The 25,206-nt window shown below is 35.0% G+C and overlaps 3 protein-coding genes across 6 annotated transcripts in view; 1 reads left to right on the top strand and 2 right to left on the bottom strand.

Moving 5' to 3' along the window:
* Window positions 1-25,206, top strand: part of LOC110992655 (WD repeat-containing protein 7) — a 116,302-nt gene that overhangs the window by 50,654 nt on the left and 40,442 nt on the right. The gene's annotated exons all lie outside the window — the stretch shown is intronic.
* Window positions 9,792-12,648, bottom strand: LOC110993838 (cuticle protein 1). The gene is made up of 2 exons (XM_022260204.2): window positions 12,519-12,648; window positions 9,792-10,491 (listed from the first exon to the last, which is right to left on the bottom strand). The coding sequence occupies exons 1-2, from the start codon at window positions 12,528-12,530 to the stop codon at window positions 10,054-10,056; spliced, it is 450 nt and encodes a 149-aa protein (XP_022115896.1). The 5' UTR covers window positions 12,531-12,648; the 3' UTR covers window positions 9,792-10,053.
* Window positions 16,369-18,157, bottom strand: LOC110993839 (cuticle protein 1-like). Its single transcript, XM_022260205.2, has 2 exons — window positions 18,064-18,157; window positions 16,369-17,078 (listed from the first exon to the last, which is right to left on the bottom strand). The coding sequence occupies exons 1-2, from the start codon at window positions 18,073-18,075 to the stop codon at window positions 16,641-16,643; spliced, it is 450 nt and encodes a 149-aa protein (XP_022115897.1). The 5' UTR covers window positions 18,076-18,157; the 3' UTR covers window positions 16,369-16,640.

Raw genomic sequence — 25,206 nt, 5'->3', positions numbered from 1 at the left:
ATAAGGACTGCGAGTTTGCGTTACACAAATGCTCTGACCGACTGTCCTATATATGGATACGATAGGTTTAACACTGAGCTAGCTATGGGAATAAAGTAACGGAGACGAATTTAAAGGAAATAATGTTCAACATTAAATTAAGAGGCATCGGGATTTGCTGTAAAGGTCATACAAAAAGTAAATAGGTAGTAGTTCATCCGAGCTACCAATACCATTTACGTACAAGCTATTTAATACCTCCGACGACTACATTGTCGGGGAATCTAGAAAATATATAAAAAAGAAACATGATTGTGGTTCCGTTCATAATCATTTGATAATTTTGTGTTATTTTACATGAAAAACCCCATAACAAATTGTTTTAAATATTACACCACTTAACTCATTAACATGGTTGGTTGATTGAGATGAAATCAATTTTTCCGCATTTTAATCGCATACATTAACAGAAATGCTGCCCGTTTTATTGCTTGGTGAGGTTTATTTTTCAAATATTTACAAAATATGTAATTTTCTCCAATTCTAAGGATATTTATGATTTTTAAGGTTTTTTAAACATTTACGGGTGTGTTTGGTTAAAATCAAATCCTATTTATTTATTTAGTACTCCTACAGCTAACATAAATTATATATAATTACCAACAAATACACTGAGAATATAGCCAAAGAAATACAAACAAACAAAAATTATTTAATACTAGACTAATTCTGATTTAATTTATTTAACTAAGCCACTATTAAACTGAACTAACGCCATAAGCCTCTTCCATAAATTCTCTGGTTAGGTAGCAACTCTCGTTGAGCGCAGAAGAAGAAAGACTAGGGAATACTAAAAGTAATAGCATCTAAATAAAAAATAAATAAATCAATGGTGCTACAACATATTTAAGTCTGGGCCTCAAATGATTAGAATTTTGAATCTGTTTCACGATTCGTTAGTCTTATAGACAATTAGGTGATAAGCCTCCTGTGCCTGACACATTGTTGATTTTTTGCATTAATTCGAGTTGGTTTCCTCACGACGTTTTCCTTCGAGTGTTAAAGGTGCCCATTAAGTCCATTGCTGCATAGCCGCGTTTCTACGACCCCAGGGATAAAAGTCGCACGCTGTAGTTAAAAAAAAATTAAAATTTGCATGTACCACGGAATAATTGTAATTATTAGTAGCAAGCAGTAGTTCTTTAGTGTCGCGTTTGAAAAATTGTATCACCATATTTCTGTCATAAATAAATTTTTATTATTAAACGCATTTAAATCTGTACGTGGTATTGACACGGTAAATACTCGATCAAGAATGACGAAAAATATATAATCTGACGATTTCTACAAGCCGTAGTAAGAATAATTCGTCCATAAAGTTTATAGCCGCATGTGCATGATGCCTAAATTAGTTAGTATAAATAAATAAATAAACTGTGTATTTTGTGGTCAAACTACTTTGCAAAAACCAATAAAATATACATTAGAAATATATATATATATATTTTAGAATGTCGTCGGTTCTTCCGATTGAGGATTTTTTATAATTATTATATAATAAATACAAGTTCTACTTGAACAACATAGACTTTTTGCTATTTCCATTTTAAAATTATTCGAATTCATCCAGAGTTAATCTAATTCTTCCGAATGCCTCGATCTTAAAGATAAACTGTATATATCTTAATCTGAAGCACTTGAGTATTTCAAAATAGCGAGTTTTTAGCACTATCTAATAATGAGTGCGAGTTTGCGTTACACAAAAATCATCAGATTTTGTAGATGGGATCGTTTTTTAAGTTCACTTAACATCAGAAAATCTGACGCGCTCGATGAATTTTTTTTCTCATTTTCAACCACGCACCCCCAATATGCAAACAATAACTTTAACATACGTACATTATTAAAATACGTAGAACTGTGGAACAGTAGGACTTTGATGCTATCAATTGCACTGACGCGCTCGAGTTTGCCCACGGCACAGTTTTTTTTACATTTTTATAAATCTATAGCCCTGCCACCCACCGATGAAACGGTATACATTATATAACATTTTTTTCTTATTATTGTCTAAGCTTCGGAACTCAATTGGTCTCTATGACGCTCGAGTAAATCCCCATTTAGCATCTTGATTTCCCTACTATAATGAAGGTTGTTGCGTGAGTGAAAATAAAACTACAATTAATAATCTTACAAATTGGGACCATGTTTCAGTATTATCAGTAAATTGTCAATATATAAAAAGCTCAAATGAAGGTGTGAATTATGTGCCACGAAAAGGAATAATACCAGGATATCAGGTGCAACACAAAGATTCTGAATCAAGATATATTGACGATGTGGTACTGATAAGACCTGATATATTACGACTTAACATTGAAGATAAAGATAATGCTAAAAATGCTAATGTTAAAAAGGATAGTAGTATTTCCTCAGAAGAATCTAATAAAGATAGACAGATTGATAATAGAAAGAGTTTAAGTGAAGCAAATAGTTTTTTGAATTTAAACTATCCAGTCGCACTAAATGTGTTTCCGTTCTCTGATCAATATAAACTCAAGCGAATCAGACCTAGAGCACCAAAACCAAAGCCACCAAAACCTAGGCCACCAAAACCAAGGCCACCAAAACCAAGGTCAACAAGAACCTATAAGATTGAAACAACAACGGAGGAGACACAGAGTTTTGGTAAAAACATTTTCTTTAGTAACTGAATTTAAGCACATCCAGCGCGCAACCTCGCGAACTTTGTTTCGCCTGATTGTCATTTACTTAGCCTACCTCATTAATAACTAGCAACATATGAAACATTTTGCTACACTATCTGATACAGACTTTTCGCTTTTCCAGGATGAAATGGTTTTTCAGGTTTATCCATGTAATTTTTCTCTAATTTCTAAAATTCAACTAATTAAAACTTATACGCTTTAATTGTCCTTTTGAAAGCAGCTTTTCTGTACATATACATATAAATTTGCATTGTGTGAATTAAAGTCTGAATGTGTAATGTGAATTGAATGAATTAATTAATTTAAAATCAAACACCATCTCTTTGTGCTAAGTCAAAACGGTCATACGGATTATGTAAACTAATATTGTGAAGAAGAAGAAGGATTGATTTTTTATTTAATCAGCAAGTTTCTGCATTCTTTCACTTTTGAAACCTTATCCCTGATTACTATAGAACTATTGAACAATTGTGTAGAATAATGATACAGTTGGTACATATGTGAAATAGACATTAAAAATTCCTTTTTCCTGCTAAAACTATTGTCAATACAGCAATTTACAATAGTTTTATTGGAGACATCAATATCTTCATATCTATCAAAAGTATCTTAATTTAAAATCCTATTTACTGAATAAATAAATATAGCCTTTATTAACAATCTTGTAAGTTACATTTTATCTTATTTCTACTTTAACTTTGGGATCGGTTCCAACGATTTTCATGAAATTTAGTATGGGGGGGGGGTTTCGGGGGCAATAAATATATCTAGCTTGGAATAAATGATAGAAAATAACAAAAAGGTGGTGTTTGAGTAGTCCCAATTTAAACTGAAAAATAAATCATCCTGACATCTATCGGCGAATAATAATACAATTTTTTTTTAAATTGCTTTAATGACACAACATCACTAAAGCTATTCCAGTATATATATTCTATATTATTCATATCATCATTTTATTAGTATGTAATTCGTACTTAACTATAATTTCCAAAAAACACAATTTATAAAAAAAAATACCGAGCAAAGCTCGGCCATCCAGGTACTATACTACTTATACTTATTAACGAAATTTGGTTAAGGTAAATGTAAATATTATCATATTATTTCGTATTAGACACCGGTTTCTTGATTGTCTTGCTTTTCAGCATAGGCCTCCCCAAGTGTTCTCCACAAAGATCTATCTCTTGCTTTCCTCATCCATGTGGCTCCTGCCACCTTTTTAATATCATCTTCCCATCTACGATGTAGTCTACCTTTACTTCTCGTTTTATGTCTAGGGCACCATTCCCTTATTATTATTTTATTGCGTTAATAATAATATTTACTGAATGCATAACGCTATACAAAAACTCACGCGAGCAATACAAATAATATACAGAAATATAAATTCTGTATATTATTATTAATAGGTATACATAGATATGAAGACCTATTTGTTTGTACTCTTGCCCAGTTCATTAGAGTTCTTTGTGTTATTATTGAAGTGAAACTTCTTTAGAATCGATGTGATTTCAAACCGCATGCAACGGAAAAGGCGACAGTAAAAAAGACAGAACCAGAAATTCATAAGATTTAACGTGGGAGAAAATGAGATAGATAGAGATACTTCTTTAGAATCGTAATTTCAAACCGGATGCAATGGAAAATGCGACAGTAAAAAGAGACGGAAACATAAATTTATAAGATTTAACCTGGGAGAAAATGAGATAGGAGGCATTATACAGCTTCTTTTTACTGCCGCTTTTTCATTTAATCGAATTTCAAACTTTCGTTGATTTAGTTTTTGTTAAATTAAAAATTATTATTTTTTATTTAAAATATTACACCAATAAATTAAAATTTATCAATAAAATATCATTTTTAATGAAAAATTTAACAAATTTAGATTAATTAAAAGATGATTAATTATAAAAACTTTGTTTTTGAAGGTTTCACTTCTATCACGTGTGAATTGCACATATAGGTATATTTTAGATATTAAAATATATGTTTTTAATGTTTTTTGTGTAAGTTAATCGGTGTGGGTATTATTGTGTCGTTCTGTTGCATTAGTAATAACTGTTAAATAGAAAAATGTTGTGGAATAAATAAATACAGAGTATATGATGGAACCGCTGAGTGCGGTAAATGTTTTAATGTTTTTAACTTTTAGGGGTAACGTTCGAGTATTCATTTCATAATAGAGATGATGATGACGATGATGCTTCTAAAGAAATTCCATTGGTTCAAAGGATATTGGACTCCGGGGTGTTTAATATTTTTAACTTTAAATAAATAATGATTTTACCAAACATCTTATTTTTGTATACATTATAAAAACTTGTTTACCTCTATATTAGTATAGTTGTTATCTGTGATCTCACAAAAACTTTGGATAAACTATAGAATGAAGAATGCAATACAATGAAGTTACCAAGGTATTGAAGTGCTTACACCGTCTTTCCCTGGACCGGTGGTGATTTATTCTGTAATTTTAAAACAAAAAGCAATTTCGAAAAACCCACTGTGGCGATGCCTTGTCAGGTCCATGCGTCAGGTATTTGCTTTTTATAAAATTAGCTGATGATTTCAGCAGACTTTTTGGATCAAGGTATACATGGTCTCCTTCACTGGGCGCGTGTAAAATGCCCACATATAAAGTATATTGCTGCACAGCCCGATCCCCGGTACCAACACTGCTCATCATTATGCTTTAAATAATAATAAAATATTGATTGTTTGATAGACTTAGGGTCCTTCATGAAAAGAACATACCAATTCTTAAAAGGCCGGCAACACACTCGCGAGCCCTCTGGCATTGAGAGTGTCCATGGGAGGCGGTATCACTTAACATTCAGATGAGCCTCCTGCCCGTTTGCCCCCTGTTCTATAGAAAATAATAGAATCCAATATGCTTCTTATCAGAATAAAAAATATATATTTGTTTTGAAGAACGGGCTCACCTGATGGTTACTGATGCCGACCATGGTCTGACTTATGCATTACTAGACGTTCGTGTACATATACGTTTTAAGAATCAGTACACCCTTTTCTAGAATGAGTTGGTACGCAAATACCTCATTTGGCTGGTTACAATGGGGCTGGGTCAAGTTTAATATTTTGCCAGATTTATGAGCAAGTAAGATTTATAAAAAGTTAAAGTGGTCACGGTGGCTCGGAAATGAGTCCTAGCGCAAATGGCCCGTCTCTCATCGGGTGTAGAATAGGTACTGGTAAGAAACTTTACGCCAAGTCCTTTAACTGCACTTACACCTAGTGTTTATCTAGCCCCTTGACTATAGGTCATCAACCCAAAGGTTCTAACGCCAGTATGGCAAAAGGTTCTTTCCTATATGCGTAACTGACCGTCGTACTGTGGAAGAAAACATCTCAACCCCAAAGTTGACTCTGTGTCAGGCACAGAAGGCTGATCACCTATTACTTGGGGGAAAGCACCTACCACCTAGTATGTAGGACCCAATCAGGAATAAAACCCCAAGGTGACAACAATCGCCTAAGGCGGGATGGGGGCAGCCGGGCCTCAACCGTTTCCCGACACGCGAGACGCTTGGGTCCACCTCTCCACGCGCTCTGGTGAGATCGTGTCCAATGCTTGCAAGGATGGCTTCAGCGTGCAGCTCTCATCCCGGAGGCCGTAGGTTTGATCCCCAGCTGGCCACTCGTACGAAGGAATGCATCGTGAGGAAACTGGCTTGACTTAGACCCAAGGCATGTGTCAGGCACAGAAGGCTGATAATGTACTTGCCAATTGGATTCACGGATGATCACGAAGCAGAAATGAGAGACCCAGGACCCTATAAGGTAGTTCCTCTGGTTTATTTTATTTAAAAAGAGTTTGGAGCGGTGGAAATTACTTCTTTCAGAGATTATAAAGTTTTTTAGTCGAATAAAGAATATTCGATTTTCCGTTTTGGTCGTTGTGTTTTTAATCGATTTCTCTAATCAATTAACACTTTGAATCATTATTTGTAATGCTGTTGTAGCAGTAGTGCGATGGTAAAAACCAACAAACATGAATATTCTTTTATTATTTGGTAAGTTTTTAAAGTGTTCAAATTCTATGTAATGACACTGATAGTATTTATAAATGAAAATTATATTTTTTTAGCCATGATTTTACCTATTCAATCGCTTAGTTCACTGACAAATATAATATCCGAAGAAATAGATTATGTCCGACCGCACGAAATTGCAGCGAGGGACGAATTTACAAAAATATTTGGCAATAACCTTTTAAAAGGCAAGAGGAAGAAAAGCAAGAAACCAAAGACGAAAAAGAAAGAAAAGAAAAAACCAAAATCTAAAGGGAACAGATTTGAAATTAGAATAGGTGACACACAGATTAATATCTCCCAGGGATCCGTTTTTAAATTCGAAACGCGGAATTCCACAACAACACATGATGTGTACACGGACGATTGTAAAAATTGTGGAAAGCCATTCAAAAATTGGCCTTTCGACAGACCGTTTCCGTGGAATTGATGTTTTGGAATTAATGTTTTGGAATTGATAAAACAAAAATTGAAATCAATCAATGTTGTGTTAGATTAGCTGAACTTATTGTAATAAATTAAATACTCTTGTTACAAATTCTTTCGGTGTGAGCTTTCTGCTTCATGATTTTAGATAAGTAGTTGTTCAGTACCCTCTGCTTGATAATAGTCTAAAGCCATCGTATAGATGAGCCTATGTTACTCATTCTAATGGTAAAATATTCAAGTCCTGTTGTTTTTGCAATGCAATCAAGTCTGTCTCTTTTTTTTATAGAACAGGCAAACGGGCAGGGGGCTCACCTGATGTTAAGTGATACCGCCGCCCATGGACACTCTCAATGCCAGAGGACTCGCGAGTGCGTTGCCGGTATTGAAGAATTAGTACGCTCTTTTCTTGAAGGACCTTAAATCGAATTGGTTTGATAAGATTAAGCTAACAAAAATTAATTTACTGATTTTAATTAATTAAAATAACTGTCTTATTAATCTTACTGTTCTTACGTACGTAAAAATCATATAATAACGTAAACAGATAGTTAAAAGAAATAGTAACTTGATACTTAAAGGTTTGGGTTTTGTCGTTTAAGAATAGGGATACATTAAGTCGAACAAACTAATTAATCTTAACTTATAACGTAAACAGATGGTCAACTTATACAAGGTAAAGAAATAGTAATTACGTAAATAGAAATATTAATAATATAGTGGGGACCACATAGAAATTAAAACGTCAAGTTATGTAAATCATCATGCATTAAAACTGCCCGTGACTGATAAAACGTTTTTGGGTTTTGAGCATCTCAGTTTGTCTTTCTCCATTACTAAAATATCAACTTGTCAGGCCATTTGAGGCTCATAATTGTCTTAATTTGGTCAGACTAACGGCTAGGAGTCTCCGAATTTACATGCTTAAACTGGCATTGAGAGTGTCCATGGGCGGCGGTATCACTTAACATCAGGTGAGCCTCCTGCCCGTTTGCCCCCTGTTCTATAAAAAAAAAAGAAAAAAAAGTATTCAATATTGTGTCCCGGAAAAATAATCATCCGCTTCGGAGACATATTGTGGCCACCCAAATCTCCCAACTTAACCCCAACTGACTTTTTTATGGGGCTATGTCAAAGCAAGAGTTTATACCCCATGATATATCTTTCGAATTTTGAGCATTTAAAATATAAAAATTAGAGCCATTTGTCGTCCTGCGCCAGTTTAAAGCCATTTGTCGTCCTGCGGTGTGTCTAGAAATACGCCAGTTTGAAGAGCGCTTCACCGTGATGGAAGACTTGACGGTGTAATATTCCATACATAAAATCTGCACTAACACATAACTTACTACAATTATAATACAAATACAATTTGTTTTTTTTTTTTATATATTTAAAGTTTATAATGTTCAGAGCCGACAATAAAGACAAATCTGCTAGCGTGTATTAATTATTTTTATGAATATTTTACTATCGGTAATTCGATGACCTCAGTTTGCTCAATAAGGCTTTCATTGTTTCATGGTCGTCCCCATTAACAAAGACGTATCGTATTGGTAAGTCTGTAAGGATAATGTATGTATTTCGGTTAATAAGTAATCTAACAGCTTATATTTATACATATAAATAATACAAAGTACTAAAACAATACAGAGCCAAAACAGATTATATAGATAAACAATTTATTTATAAAAAACAGAAAACATGCAAGTAGATTAATAGATAAAGATACATTTAAAAAAAACAAAATAAGTAAATGGTCGTTTCTCTTAACATTTCATTCAAAGTTTCATAGCAATTACCATTACATTATTTAGCATGTTCTAATTTTGTACGTGAAGCATATAATAAGCAATGTAGATTGAAAATTTAATTGCTCTAAAGCAGAACCCGATGTCCCAGGAACCGCACATTACACATGATTTAAATGATTTACAGAGCATATGATGAATTTCTCTAGTGTCTCCCGGTTACCGGTATACTGTATATGTACCATCAAAAACATAACCTCTGAAAAAACCAAGTCTCGCCGTTCAGTTCCTCATAAGAAGTTGTAAGATTCAAGTAAGTTTTCCAGAGGGACCTTTCCTACTTGAAGGATCTTCTGTCTTAAGCCATCATGTAGCTAATTTTATAGCTACTATATCAATTTTTATCACATTTTTTTATCATAATGAGAGTAGAGAGAGTACATGTTTAACTAGAACCTAAGAGGTTTTATAATCGGTCAGTGAGTCAAAAAATTAAGAAACTTTGCGTAGTTTTAACTCTAAAACTGCTGGTTTAAAATGAATGTAATTCCAAATATACCGCGTATACAATGCCTCTTTAATCATTGATACGAAAAAAACAGCGTTCGTTCGAATTTTCTACACAATAAAGTTATATGGAGTCGAGAATGGTCTGAACTGTTTCGAGAAAAAGAGCCCCCAAATAGCAATGTCTATTTGACTGCCCATTCTGACTTTATAGTTATTGCAGGATATGATGAACCAAATTTGGCATGTCTATCCAAGTCTAATTATATATTATGTAATAAATTAACTTAAAATAATTATATTAATTAGAGTATTTTAAAGGGAATGAAGGTAAAGAAAACGAAATATATTTTTACTGTGTTTATTTACACTTTGGCAGTGATGGCGTACTTATTTACAAAGAGAGTTACTTTTGAGACCTTTTTTGAGCAAATCCAGGGAAATTTGAAAAACCATTAAAACTTTGGATGCGTAATGCCACCATTGAAACGCCAACAACATTACGTACTAGCGTGTAAACAGTAATGCCAAAACGCTGGTATCAAAACGGTAATGTTAAAACGCTAGTATCACAATGGTAATGCGATTACGCTAGCATCGGATCGGTGATTACCAGGCGTGGAGGCCGAGACCGTACGCGCCGTAGGCGGTGTATGGGGCAGCGATTCCGTAGGGGGAAACTCCGTAAGCGCCAACAATTGGGGCACTGGCATAGGCAGCGCGGACACCAGCGGCAGCGCCATCAATGGCGGCAACCTGGGATTGGGCGGCGGCGACGTAGTTCTGGGAAGCGGCAAGACTGCCCCAGTAAGCGTTCTCGTGGAGGTTGCGGTTGGTTTCGGCGACCTGGCGGACGGCCTCGGTGTTGTGTTGGACGACGGCTTCAGCTGCTCTGGCTTGTCCTTCGCCGATGGCGCGGACTGTGTCCTGAGCGGCCACGGTGGCGTCGATGGCTGCGGCCTGGACGTCACCGGCGTTGGCGCCGTAGACCAATGGAGCTAGGATGGCGCTAGCTGAGGCATAGCCGATGAGGGCGACGAAAGCGATCTGGAATTCAGTTGATACATGAGAACTGTCTTTGAAAGAACGTGGTAAGAGAATCGATAGATCATATAGAAGAGATGAGTAAATTTTAATGAAATAAGGCATACAATTTTGGTTGCTTGCAAAAATAGTCAGGGCAATCAAATTATTTAATCACCAGAGGTTGACTACAAGTATTTGGGCATGTATTGTCATATGTTTTTCTCATGCGTGTGCAGGTGGGCTATTCAATTAGACACTAAAGTATTGAAGGTCGACGTGAAACACACAAGAATGTTATAATTGACTGGAATTCGCAAGCTGCCCACGGCTTTTAAATACTAGCACCATGTTCTTTTAAATATAAATAGACTTTTAAATTTATATTAATATCTTCCATAAAATTGTAGTACATTGCCAATAGTTTATTGGTCTTCTGATTTTAATACTATCGTAATTGATAGCCTTTATTCATCAGGGATTTAGGGTTCTAATGGTGAAAGAATTTTTCAAACCGGGCCATTTTTGTGCCTTTTGCAAAGAATCAATTCTTTCCACTTTAGAAATAATAGTATAGATATATTCGTGTGTAGTATTTAGCGAGGAATTTTTCACATATTCTCGTATAAAGAAAAACAACGTGTGTGGAAACCGGACATTTGGACGAAACTACACGTGTGGTTAATCACCTACATAAATGTATCCGATCAGGGTTTTAATTGATTCTCCGCCGAAAAATTGTATTGCCACAAAATTATTGCTTACTTCCTGAATCGTTAACGAGAAATCGGCTACAATTATTTGAAGGATTTGAAAATCGGAATCGATTTTAATTATTTAACAGGTCGTGTGTTCCCTGTAGTAAGGTAATTTCTAGCTAATTGTAAAAAGGGTACAGTTGGGGAAGTTTTTGACTTATAAGCCATTTTTATTTTTTAAACAGTTTTTTGTTAGTTTAACGTATTGTTACTGTTTATTTGTTATTGTTTATTTGATATTATTTAGGCTTTTACATAGATTTGGAATGTTTTTTTTGCCGGACGCTTAGGTCAAATTTATTTATATTTTCTTTTAGTTTTTGTAACTGTTTACTTTATTGGGAATTTAATGGGCCAACACGGTTCATTATAATTTTACTTTCATTGTGTTAAATTTCGTGAGCTGTTCACGAACCTTGAACACGCATTAGTATTCCAAGAGAGTAACATTGAAAGCACTCGCGTAATGTTATAACATTAGTACGTCTATGGTATGACAATTGTCTATATGTCATAGCATTTATGGGATATTTGTTACCGGAACGATTATTATTTCACCGAGATAATCTAGGGATTGGAACTGATGAGTCAGTAATCAAATTGCGAAGACACTGATTTTATTTGTACACGGTTTGATACTTTGGAAATTGAACTATATTTGCTAAAGAAGCAACATGCAAGGTTTAAGACGCTATACGCAGAATAAATCATATGGCATTCTTCGTGATTTTTGTTAACGGACCGATTTCACCTAGATAATCGCGTACTTAACTTTTCCAGTTAAATTGATTAATCAGTAATCAAATTGCAAATGCAGTGATATTCAAAGACTGTTTGATACTTTAGAAATTGAAGTATATTTTTTGGAGTCGGTTTTACGCAGTATAAATAGAATTTGCATGGCATTTAATACAAGACAATTATCGATTAAGTTATTGATTAAAACCTAATAAATTTGATATTAAAATGGTTAATATTTATTCTACAATGACACTACCCCAAACAATGAAGGTGTATTAATAATATATATTTCCTTTGAATGTATTATACCCATAAACTCCACTTAACTAAATCCCCTCTCAACTAATAAATTTAAAACATTATTATCACATTTTAAATGTAAAAAAAATGATTAAGCATGTATTATTCAGATGACGTAAAACCTATAAACACTATTGAACTAAATTCCTACTATAAATTTAAAATTTACAGACTGAATTGGACCATCAACACTGCGGTGTTTATGGGATAATTTAAAGATGGTTATGATAACAGCTGATAAGGTGGTCTTACCAGAAATCTCATGTTGCACTTCTATTGACTGCTACTGAGCTACTGAATGCAAACAGAATGCCTACACGGCCTTTTATACGCGAAGGAAAGTTGCTGAGTTGGGAAGTTTGCGGAAATCAAGTTTAAAGGCTCTATTTACAAGTTTTAAAAAGGGCAGGGTTTTTGTAATGACATTATGTGGAGCGGACGTAAAAAAATATGTTTATAATCAATGTGTGATTAATGTATCGTATTTCTGCAAGCTTGGTAAATGGCAAGTAGTTTCGTCGTTCGATTTACAAAAATTTTGAATAGGCAGTGTGTTTTGTAATATGAGTAGACATATTCTTTTTTTAAACTTATACACGAATGTACAGAAAATTGGTTGATATTCGATTTTCAAATTTCAATTTGGAGTGTGGAGAGGAATTTTTAACTTAGATTTTATAACATTCTAATTTGAAATTATGAAATATATAGAGTTAAAATTACGAAAAATACTCTCTCAGTAAATTTGTAAAGCGGGCGTGGAAAAATCTTTTTACTATATCTAACAAAAGACTCAATTAATTTTAAGGGTAATTTACATTAAATAGTACAACATAAACGTATTCAAACCCCATAGTAATTATATAATAATAAATATATATTACACTGTAAATGGACTATATAGGACAAAATTAGACCTAAGATGCAATTGTTGAAATATTTTATTATTGATGACAGGACCCAAACTAATTAATGTAATAATTATTTTACTTTTTTATGCGTCGAACAAGCGACCTTTTCACATACTAAACATTGCTATATTATACAAATATAGGTTTTTGAATAGATTAAGTTTACTCTACACACCTTGTAAAGCTAAATACAGATTAGTCTTAGTAAAACCTTTTTTGTCAAATATATTCAATAAATCATGCACAGAATACATTTCAGAATATGGTTCCATTTTTAAATTTTACAAAAATTATATGGTAGCGATTTTTTTTTTTCCCCTTTGGCTCTAACATATGGTAGCGATTAAATTGGAAATTGAATGCATTCCATTTTTAATATTTCGTATTTAATGTGGAAATAGATAATATAGAAATTGGGCGTGGAATACAGCTCTATTTTTAAATTGATATTTTAGAGTTTTTTTTATAGAACAGGGGGCAAACGGGCAGGAGGCTCGCCTGATGTTAAGTGATACCGCCGCTCATGGACACTCAATGCCAGAGGGTTCGCGATTGCGTTGCCGGCCTTTTAAGAATTGGTATAAAGATTATTGTCTATTGACACGTGACCTTGTGTTTAATTGTGAATGATTTATTGTCGGGATGACCTCAGTTCCCGTACTGTATCTGGAACAGCTATACCATTCCTGGCGATTATGCGTCGTTTGAATATTGTTCCTTCAATATCTGCTGTGCTGACGCAACCTTGGAATTAAATCTCATTATGTTGCCAACAAGTCTAATTAAAATATTGTAATGTTAATAGTTGGACTATTTATTTAAGTTACATAATGTATTCAAGGTGTTCTGCATTATTTAAATATTCTTATCAGTTAACGATTACGTACACAAAGAACAGTTTTCGGCTAGTAGCTTCAGCGCCCTTGGGTAGAACGCCTTGGCTCTCATGAGCGTGTGAAGCGCTCAGCTGTTTTATGTGGGTAGGGTCTTTCTACCTCTTTGAATAGCAGATGGTCTTGAGTTACGGCCTACCACAGACCCGGCGTCAAGATCGACCATGGTGCGGGGCTGGGTAAGAGCAGTTCTTCTTCTCAATCGGTACGCTCTTGGCAGAGCGGTCGTGATCGCTATGTAGTAGAAGTAGAAGGTGCAGATGTAATGTTATGCGCTAATTAAGAGCAGTTCTACCTCAATAAAAAAGCGGTTTTAGCGTGTGACTCTCATCTCTGATCTCGTAGAACCTGTTGTGGACCAAGGAAGACATCGCGAGGACACTGACTTGCCTTAGACCCAGATCGTCGTTTTTCTGGCACGGGAGGCTGATCACCTACTTGCCTATTTGTTTGACAAATAACAAACAACCAAACAAAATATCCTTATTCATCCTAGGTAAATAAGTACACTTATGAACGTCAAAAAAATTAAATTAATTGTAAATTTATATTTACAACCAGTTCGCGAATCAAGGGCGTAGAGCGGGTAAGAAGAACTGGCAAGAAACTTTCCGCTAGTCTTTTCAATCGCCAAGTTTTTAATACAATTTGTTTGTTTGGAGCAAATCAATCCCAAGAATTAGGGTCATTTAAGTATTCGTCACATTTATAAAAATCTTTATTAATTAATTTACTTTTAACGAGGGCTTTAAATTAAATGAAACAGATACAGTAATCTGAGGCCCACCTCTAAAAAGGTTTTAGTAGCAATGTTTTATTTAGTCATCTACACTTATATTATAAAGAGATTACTCGATTGATCGCATTCCAAAAGTACAGGAATTGAATAATTCTTTCACCATTATAATGATTAACGTAAGCTTAATCTATACGATGGCTATAGAATATTATCAAAAAGGTATGTGTAGGAAAGTAATGTAACCCAATGTGTGAAAAATACCAATAAATATTTCTTTATGCTATGGAATTTATTGGGATCAATGTACCTACTACAGTTTAATAGAAGATATCAATCTATAATATATAGCCACGCGGTATCATTATTAATATACTTTTTGATACTTAGAATTGACTTTTTTTAAACTGTGTGTTCCACGGGTAATAAACCCTCTATAAGTAGCTGATGGAAAGGAGTCGAAGGAATTCTGGATTGGCAAATTCAGTTAGGCTGTCTGATAGATTGAAGTGAAATAACGATACGAGCCTAGGCGGTATTTGCTCGTTAAGGCTTTCATAGTTTCATAGGTGTCCAAAGAACTGTTACTACTGAATGCTGACCTCGACGCTATATTTTTATATGTTTCAATTGTTAATTCGCAGTAGCAATATTGTGTACCTATATGTTTTTTTTTTTTTCTCATTATCGTATTGACATAGTATGTGAGGATAATGTATGTATATAAATAATATAAATAAATCATTCGCTTCATAGCAATTACCATTTTATTATTTTGCATATTGTATTTTTGTACGCGAAGCATGCAAGCATGTTATTATAGAGTAAAAATAATATCCTCTATTATTAAACACCCCGATGACGCCGGAACGGTAGACTTACAAATTTAAATCAAGTATAAAGAGTTTTTTTAGAAGCCTCTTCGTCCAAATCGAGGATACAGTTAATTGATATAGTTTCTTACTGTTCTATAAATAGTAAACTGTATGTCATCAAAAACATTACTTGTGAAGAATACAAGTCTCGCAACGTAGTTCTTCTACCATAAAAGTGACACCCATGTTATACCAAGTAGGTTAATTCGATCTCTACTTAGGGTATCTTCTGACTTTTGATATTCCGTAATCTATACAAACATCGTAAACTGACCATATCAATATTAAACACTAACTGTATTCTTGAAGGTCAGTGAGTGGTTGACAGTTGAATTAAGAAACTTTGACTATGTTAAATTGAATTAGATTTCAAATACTCCATGTTTACAATGCCTTCTTAGACACTGAATTCAGACGTCTAATTTCATCCACAACGATGTTGTAGGGGGTTGAAAATATCCTGATCTGATCTAGAAAAGGAAAAGGCCGCTTTTATGTTCTACTTGGCGAGCGCACTGTTGTGTCCCCAATATCGTTGCTTAGTTTACTTCGCATTTTCCAATTTACTATAAAATTCGGTAGAGGAGGAGAATCAAATTGTCTATCCACATATTAATAACACTATACGACAGATGGAGTGAGGAGCAGTTGCAGTTTAAAAGGAATTAAGTTAAAGAAAATGACATATGTTTTTAAGTGTGTTTATTTACACTTTGGCAGTGATGGCGCACTTATTTACAAAGAGAGTTACTTTTGAGACCTTTGTTGAGCAAATCCGGGAAAATTTTAAAAACGATGAAAACTGTGGACGCGTAATGCTACCATAAAAACGCCAACATTATCATAACGTAATAACACTAGCGTGAAAACGGTAATGTCAAAACGCTGGCACCAAAACGGTAATGTTAAAACGCTAGCATCAAAATGGTAATGCGATTACGCTAGCATCGGTTCGGAAATTACCAAGCGCGGAGGCCGAGACCGTACGCGCCGTAGGCGGTGTATGGGGCAGCGATTCCGTAGGGGGAAACTCCATAAGCGCCAACAATTGGGGCACTGGCATAGGCAGCGCGGACACCAGCGGCAGCGCCATCAATGGCGGCAACCTGGGATTGGGCGGCGGCGACGTAGTTCTGGGAAGCGGCAAGACTGCCCCAGTAAGCGTTCTCGTGGAGGTTGCGGTTGGTTTCGGCGACCTGGCGGACGGCCTCGGTGTTGTGTTGGACGACGGCTTCAGCTGCTCTGGCTTGTCCTTCGCCGATGGCGCGGACTGTGTCCTGAGCGGCCACGGTGGCGTCGATGGCTGCGGCCTGGACGTCACCGGCGTTGGCGCCGTAGACCAATGGAGCTAGGATGGCGCTAGCTGAGGCATAGCCGATGAGGGCGACGAAAGCGATCTGGAAAAGAGTTGTTTATGTGAGAAATGTCTATAAAAGCATGTGGTAAGTGGTGGTACCGGTATGAGCGCTGTATGCAAAAATAGTGAAGGCGATCAAATTTTTTTATTCCTGTATAAAGATGTCGAGGCGAAGTTTTTTAAAGACTTTTATTAGGCGTAGGTCGTATGATACATTTGCTTGGTAGTATGAAATGGCTGTGTGTATGACTCAAGTCATCCGTTAATGCAAAAATTATCAATGAAAATATGAAGTCTTCCTCACGATGTTGTCTACGTATACGAGCGAGTGTTAATTGCACACCAAAAGTCAATTGGTGCACAGCTGGGAGTTGATGCTTAAGGGCGAGAGTTGCATGCTAAAGCCACTAGGCCAACACCGCTCATTATAATTTTATTTTCATTGTGTTAAATTTCGTGAGCTGTTCACGAACCTTGACCACGCATTAGTATTCCAAGAGAGTAACATTGAAAGCACTCGCGTAATGCTATAACATTAGTACGTCTATGGTATGACAATTATCTATATGTCATAGCATTTATGGGATATTTGTTACCGGAACGATTAATACATCACCTAGATAATCTAGGGATTGGAACTGATGAGGCAGTAATCAAATCGCGAAGACACTGATTTTATTTGTACACGGTTAAATATTTTAGAAATGGAACATTTACTAAAGAAGCGTCGCCATCGTTTCTTATGGCATTTCGGTTATTACAAGATTTTTTTTTGAGATGTATTAATTCAGAAAACACCTAAAAATTTGCTGTTACGTTTAACATGTACTATACAATGAGCGTGCTAATATCAATATTTAATCATTTATAATAATAAAAAATATTCTCTTTGATAGTACCTACTATGAACACTAGTCAACTAATAAATTACAAACATTATTATCACATTTTGAATGTTAAATCAAAAGGGTGGTTATGAGATAATTTGAAGATGGTTATGATAACAGCTGATAAGGTGGTCTTACCAGAAATCTCATGTTGCACTTCTATTGACTGCTACTGAGCTACTGAATGCAAACAGAATGCCTACACGGCCTTTTATACGCGAAGGAAAGTTGCCGAGTTGGGAAGTTTGCGGAAATCAAGTTTAAAGGCTCTATTTACAAGTTTTAAAAAGGGCAGGGTTTTTTGAGTGACATTATGTGAAGTGGTCGTAAAAAATTGTTTATAATCAATGTGTGATTAATGTATCGTATAAAGTTTGATTTTCGATTTTAAATTTTGAACTGATAGTGTACTGAGTATTGGACTTTTTTTGTATGAGAAGACATGTTCTATTTTTAAATTGAGAGCAAGAATGTAGGGAAAATAGGTTGATATTGCGGGTGTGGAGAGGTTTTTTTAACTAAGTTCTAATTCGATTTTCAAATTTTTAAATATATAAAGCGATAGTTACTCTATAATTAAATTTAAATTTGTAAAGCGGGCGTGGCAAGGTCTTTTCGATATATTTAACAAAATATATATAATGGTATATAACCATAAACATATTTAAACCTCATAATAATTATAAAATTCGTAAAAAGATATAACAAAAATATTATTAGTCATAGGGTGTTTGTTGCAATCAAAGACGCATAGAATTAGAAACGGTTAGGTACTGTGTTTGAATGCTGCTGTAACAGAGATATTAGCGTGCAGTGTACGACAAAATTAGTCCTAAGATCCAAATTTTACCTACCCAAATTGATATATTTGACATACCAAATATTATCTTAATATATATAATATTTCTTGTGTGCGTGTGTATGTGACTGAACTCCTCCTAAACGACTGGACCAATTTTGATGAAATTTTTTGTGTGTGTTCAAGGGGATCTGGGAATGGTTTAGATTCACAATTTTGTCCGCTGGACAATGTTTTTTTAATTAATTTTCAATTTATTAGTAGTTGTTGATTTTGGAATGTTTTACATTGGATCCCACAGACGGCGCTACCATCGCAGTGTCAAATTTTAAATAATATTCGAATTTTAATTTTAATTTTTAGTCTGTCCCGACAGCGCTGCGATCAAATTTAAAAACAGTTTTGTTATCATTGTGTTATTGTAGACCATGTGCTGGATCGTTAGATATTGTCATAACATTTGAATAATAATTTTCATCAAAATGGTCCAGAATGTTTTAGCTTATTAAAAAAAGTTTGCAATTTTCAAATTAAAGACGTGTAGACAGGACAACGTCTGTCGGATCCGCTAGTTATATTATAAAAATATATATTTTAATGGAGTTAGTTTCCCCTATAGCACCTTGTGAAGCTATAGAGTAATCTTAGTAAAGCCTTTTTTGTCAAATATATTGACAGAACACGAGGCAGCTTTTAGTTCAGATTTTGTTTTTTTTTAAAAGCGAGGAAACGCCGCATGCATCATGTTTTTTCGTGTGTACAGCCGGCTCCATCGAATTATAAGACGGTGTCACGTCAAAACCAAGTCTCGCTACTCATCATAAGGCTTGTGGTATCCATGTAATACCAAGTGATTTCAATCACTTCTTGTGGCACTTTCTTTCTTAAGATATTCAAAGTCAAATTCAAAAATTATTTATTCATATTTGTATTTGTTGTGTATATAATTATGAACTGAATAGCTTATACTGACCATATCAATATTAAAAACTAATTGTATTCTTGAAGCTTGTTTGCCTGCTAGAAGTGTTCCTTCTTATCCACAACGAAGTGAGAAGGGGGAAATGCCGACGTGGGGGATTCCCCGTTGCATACTTGCGATCATTTAATAAGTGATCCATGTTTTTGTATCATATATATAAAATAGGTTCTATAAAAAAAAATATAAAATTGACTGCTTTTTACTTTCGATGTGGTGACACCACCAACTTCCGCACCGGGTGCCACCCAAGGTCCCCACTGACCATCGCCTCTCTTTATGGCGCATGACGGTTCTATTATATTCTGGAATATTCCAGAGATTCTGGAATATTTTCTACTTGCATTCACGGTTCATACAAGTGCTACTTTCGTAAGAGAAGAACGTACAATCTAAGGTAGAAACACTTGTACCTTTTGTTTAGGCAACCCGTCTGGAAGCACGCGAATAAATTTACAAATATGTATATCGTAATAATAAATTCAGTGAAAAAAATTATAAATGTAGTTGTTGCAATTGATGAAATAATAAATTCTTGTAACCTTGATTTTAAAGGTTAAAGAAAATTAAAATATGAGACCTTTCATTTACGTAAAGTATACGAAATGGCGTAAGTTAGTGAGCATTTAATGTATATTTAACTTTTAGCGTAACAGTAATCAAAATTTAAATCAATTTATTTATAATTAAAGTTTAATAAGCCATTAATGACGGCATTTTGTCGCTGTATTGCGTCACACCTACCTACCCGCCGGGAACTTAAATTAGTACGCTGTGCATCTGAATCCTACGCCCCGACTCCCGAGTCTCTACTCCAAAGGGATCAAAATCATAGTTGGAGGAGAACTCATACATTTAAACCGTTTATTATTACCGCCTGCTCTGTGGCCACGATACCTTTCCATTTTCTGGACTTAAATTTCCAGAAATCGTTCTACTATAACCTATAGAAATCCCGAGTTTCTGTTCCACTCCAAGGTTACGTCTGCAATTAGCAGAGATGTTGCTTGCCTATTAAATATTTAAAATGAATATTTAAGAGGCCTTTGCCCGTGGGCACACAGAGTCAGTTATCGTAGATCAACAAAAACAATAGCTATAATGTATATATTGATTCTGATATAATATATTTATAGCCATAAATAAATAAAATTAGAATATTTATTAAACGTACTTAAAACTAAGTTACCTATATATATATACAGCGTTCTAGTTAATAAAATTGTTATTGTTTGTTTCAGGTAATTATCAAATAAGGTGAGGATGCATTCTGATGGCATCACTGTGTTTATGAGTTAGCTTTACGGTAGGTAATGTTTTTTTTAATTCTATGTGGCTTTTGTGATCAGGTTAGGTTACATTTGTATGTGCCTCTATTCAATTACCAAATCATGTTTTAATTAATTTCCATGGTGTAAAAGAGCATGCGCAATTACTGCATGGCCGAGTGATGAAAATATGTTGCTTTAAAATGGAACCGTGATTTGACAAACTTAATTTTTGATATACATCCAGACAATTAGGAGAAAGTATTTGATAAAATATTTCACTATTAGAATCCAGCATTATATTTATTTAAAAATTTTTGAATGCAGAATTACTAACTTTTAAACATAGCATAAAGTCTTCTTTCAGTTAAAAAACCCTATATCCGATATTTAACGATTTTTGGGACGCCCTGTATAACTTTGGCAATACCAATTCGAAATACATATTATTTCCATAAATTCATGAGGGTGATATATTATTTTATATCTCGGTCGATCGCCACTTTTTGCTGTTTCTTTTTTTTGTTTGGAGTTTGTAGTATGTATATTATCTGTCTAAAAGCTCTTATTGTTTCCAAATTCTTCTCCATATCATGACGATGGACAATCGTGTGCCATCTCTTGACCCCTCTGTAACTTCATTGTGTTAATAGAGTCTTCAACAAGCAGGCGTTATATATTTCAAATTTCATTGAATTCGAACCAGTAGTTTAAGAGCTATAGCCAATCACATTTTCCTAACTACTAATCCTCAAAAACCTAAGGCATTTCCAGCAGATAGAGAAACTTTATTTAGAATACAGTGTTTAGTCTATAAATAAAGGAATACATTTCTGTCCAGTTTTCTACATAATTCCAGTATTCTTCATATTCTATATTCATAGATAGAAATAATTTATTTTTCAAGTGAATCAAAATTAATGTAATTTTAGCTTCATGTTTCCGTTACTTTATGTAGAGATAGCAGCTAAACCCGTTCGCAATTGTTGGTATTATTTCATCAGATCCTCGACGACCTTGGGGGCTACGAATTTCGCGTATTTCGGAGAGAGTTAAACAAAACGCTATAGGCGATTATATCAGTGTGTTGTTTCAATTACACACGAAAACATTACAATCTTTTTTAAGACAAAAATATTTATATAAAAACTTGCCAACGCTCTTCACGCTAATATCTGACGTACAATTGTAGAGGAGTGAAGTTTGCCATTACTGGTCTGTGCCGTACTAACGCTACAAGCCGCCATTTTGAAATAAGTTCACGAGCCGCCGTACTTGTCTGTCGCTGGAGAGTTCGCCGCGAACATATGAACAATGCTTATTTATCATATTATATGTATTTTCATATGGTTAAAATTTGAGTATAAGGATAAATATCAGACATAAGTATTAGTTTTCCAAATTAATAATCAAATTGTTCGTTTTAATATTAAAATATTTAATTTGATTAGCACTTATATAGAAACATAAACAGGAATAGAAAAAAAGTTATAGGAAAATTTATTTCAAAGTGTGATACTATTGTATTAAATTTTTTCACTTTATTAGTTTAGCATTTAACTAACGTATAACGGGCTCCTTGTGGAGCTACTGATTTATTTCTTATCAGCCTTTCTACACAAGCAAAGCTTAACAATGCACCGTTTTAGGGGCCGCGCGTCCTTTTCTATATTAATAGTTTATTAATTAAGAACTTGACTGCTTATTAATATTATTATGTATTTGGATCAATATCTCGTTGGTATTGACTTGACATATAAGGATGTCTTTAGCTGAGGTTCTTTGTTTGATTCTTGGTGTTTTTATCTTTGTTATTTATGGTTTGATATTCAACTTTTTTCAATGAATATCTATGTGTATGATTCCTGCAATCCTTATATATCTATACAATATATGTAGTTTGGAATCAGTTCAGCACTTAGGCACCCATTGTCTAAATCCTGGCTGATTGAGCGAGCCTACCTCCTTCCAGAAGCTCAGAACTTTCTTCAGAGACTTCATAGGCGACCTCACCGCTGAGGATTTATGCTAGAAGACACACCCACGCATTCGAGGACCATGTGTCCAAACTTGGAAGTGTCCAGGGTAGTGCAATCAGATGTAGCAGGAGCTTACGTTCGCAGTTTTCCCAAATTACGTGTATTTTTACAGATATGCAATATCCTTAACAAAAATCGTGATATTTCTATTGGTCTTTCCAGCGTAAATGGTTGGCAACACAACCTCTCCGGGTGACGGTCATCATGATCCAAAGTGCCTGCTGGTTAGCCTCCTGTCTTTTGTGTATGGAATCTCGCTTTTAGCCTGAAGGGCATTTACTGTTGGGGTTAGGGAGCGTAGCTTAGCCGGAATGGGCTTTAGCCGCGAGCAGCGCAAGGGCGTCCTGCGATACTTGGATCTCGGTTTGGGCCATCGCGGGCTGATTAAACTTAAAGGGCAGGCGGAAGCACATTGGACGCCAGTCAACGGTGTTTTGTGTCCCAAAATAAATATACCTATATCTACTTAAGTGTAAATACTTCACGTTTCAGGGTATGACGTTAGTGATAGTAGGTGTAGCTACTTTGAAATAACGTTTGAATCAACCTTCATATACCTGATCGATTACAAATTGTTCATTGAAAACCAGTTATGAGCAATTTAAATTCCTGGCGTAGTTGTAATATTGTTAGAGAAGTTATGGATTTTGCTTTTGTGAATTATCATTTATAGGAATTGCACATTTATATGATGGCAAGCGGACGTCATGTCATTGGTGGAACGGGCCAGGTGAGCCTCCTGCCCGTTTGCCCCCTGTTCTATAAAAAACAATAAAACACACTCGCGAGCGCTTGGGCATTGTGTCCACATGCCCAACATCCGATGAACCTACTGCCGGCTTTGCGGAGGCAATGTTTTCTAAAAAAAATCCGCTTTGCCATAAAGGGACTTACTTAAAGATTTGTCTCCCACCGGGACCGGGCGAGAACTACTCCGGAAATATCCTCATGATATTATTGGCGCGTTGGAGCCTACTGGCCGGCACACCCACGCCACTATTGTGTATCGTACTGACAATCTTACGGCAGAATTTGGCCAGCTGTGCACATGCAATATGTTAAATAGTCTCTTTCAAAATTCGGAATCTCTTTTTTTACAATTATTATTAATTCAATTGAGTAATGTTGGAAACGTTTACCGTTATTTGGATTGCTTTATAAAACTTGGCAAATCTTGGGTCATTTAATTTCATATCATGTATACAGCACTCGCTTACCGGGTATTGGGCGTGGTTTGAATGATAATATTACTTTTACTTTTCAACCGATTTAACCACTAAAGGATTTAATTTGCTCTGACATTGAGAGTGTTTGTGGGCGACAGATGTCCGAACCAAATCAACTAAGGGTCTTTTAAAGAGCGTATCAAGTCTTAAAAGGCCAGCAACGCACTCGAGAGCCTTCTGACAGTCTAAATGTAAAAGGCGACAGGTATTTTTTTAAACAAAGATTCAGGAAAAGCAAGTTATTTACAAGCAACAATAATTTATTAATACATATTTATTACGAAAGGAATGTGTCCTTTACCGGTTATGGTTCGGCAAATCTACAATAACTGCGCGTGCGCAGGTTAATTCCACTTGTGTCTAAAACAAATGCTGTTAATACAGAACGTTTTTATATTTGTGTGTGAGTTAAATTTAGAAATATAACACACAAGCAAAATTCTTTCAGAATAACCTACCACCCATAGACACTAAATGGATAGGGGATGGGTTGCCTGTCTTTTATAAAATAAAAAAAATAAAGGATGACCCCTTTGAATGACTGTCCGCAAAATTGGTTCGGAGATACCTACACTCTTAATTGCCAGAGGGCTCGCGAGTGCGTTGCCGGTCTTTTCAGAATTTTTTCGTTAATCAATGACGCTAAATCTTATTGTTTCGTAAATACTTTAGTGCGTAGCTGGTTCCACATAGTTGTGCTTCAAAAACTGCCTTATAAAACGCTCAGTAGTGGAATGGACGTCGAGGTGATACGGGCGGAATTTCGTATTCTGCCTCTACGTCTGATGAAACTCAGCTGGTGGTGTTAATCTGAACCTCTGATAAGTTTAAAAGAATATATCTTTTAGGCCAAAATTCACCCGGCTTAAGGATCAAAGTGGAATCAGACCACAAATCAATAAGTAGGTGTTATTTACAATGTATTGAATTTATGGAATTCGAAACTCTGATATTATTTTAACACTAAATT

The sequence above is a fragment of the Pieris rapae genome, chromosome Z (assembly GCF_905147795.1).
Source record: "Pieris rapae chromosome Z, ilPieRapa1.1, whole genome shotgun sequence".
Classification (NCBI taxonomy): domain Eukaryota; kingdom Metazoa; phylum Arthropoda; class Insecta; order Lepidoptera; family Pieridae; genus Pieris; species Pieris rapae.
The sequence above is the reverse complement of the archived record's forward strand: the minus strand, read 5'-3'. Positions and strand labels throughout refer to the sequence as shown.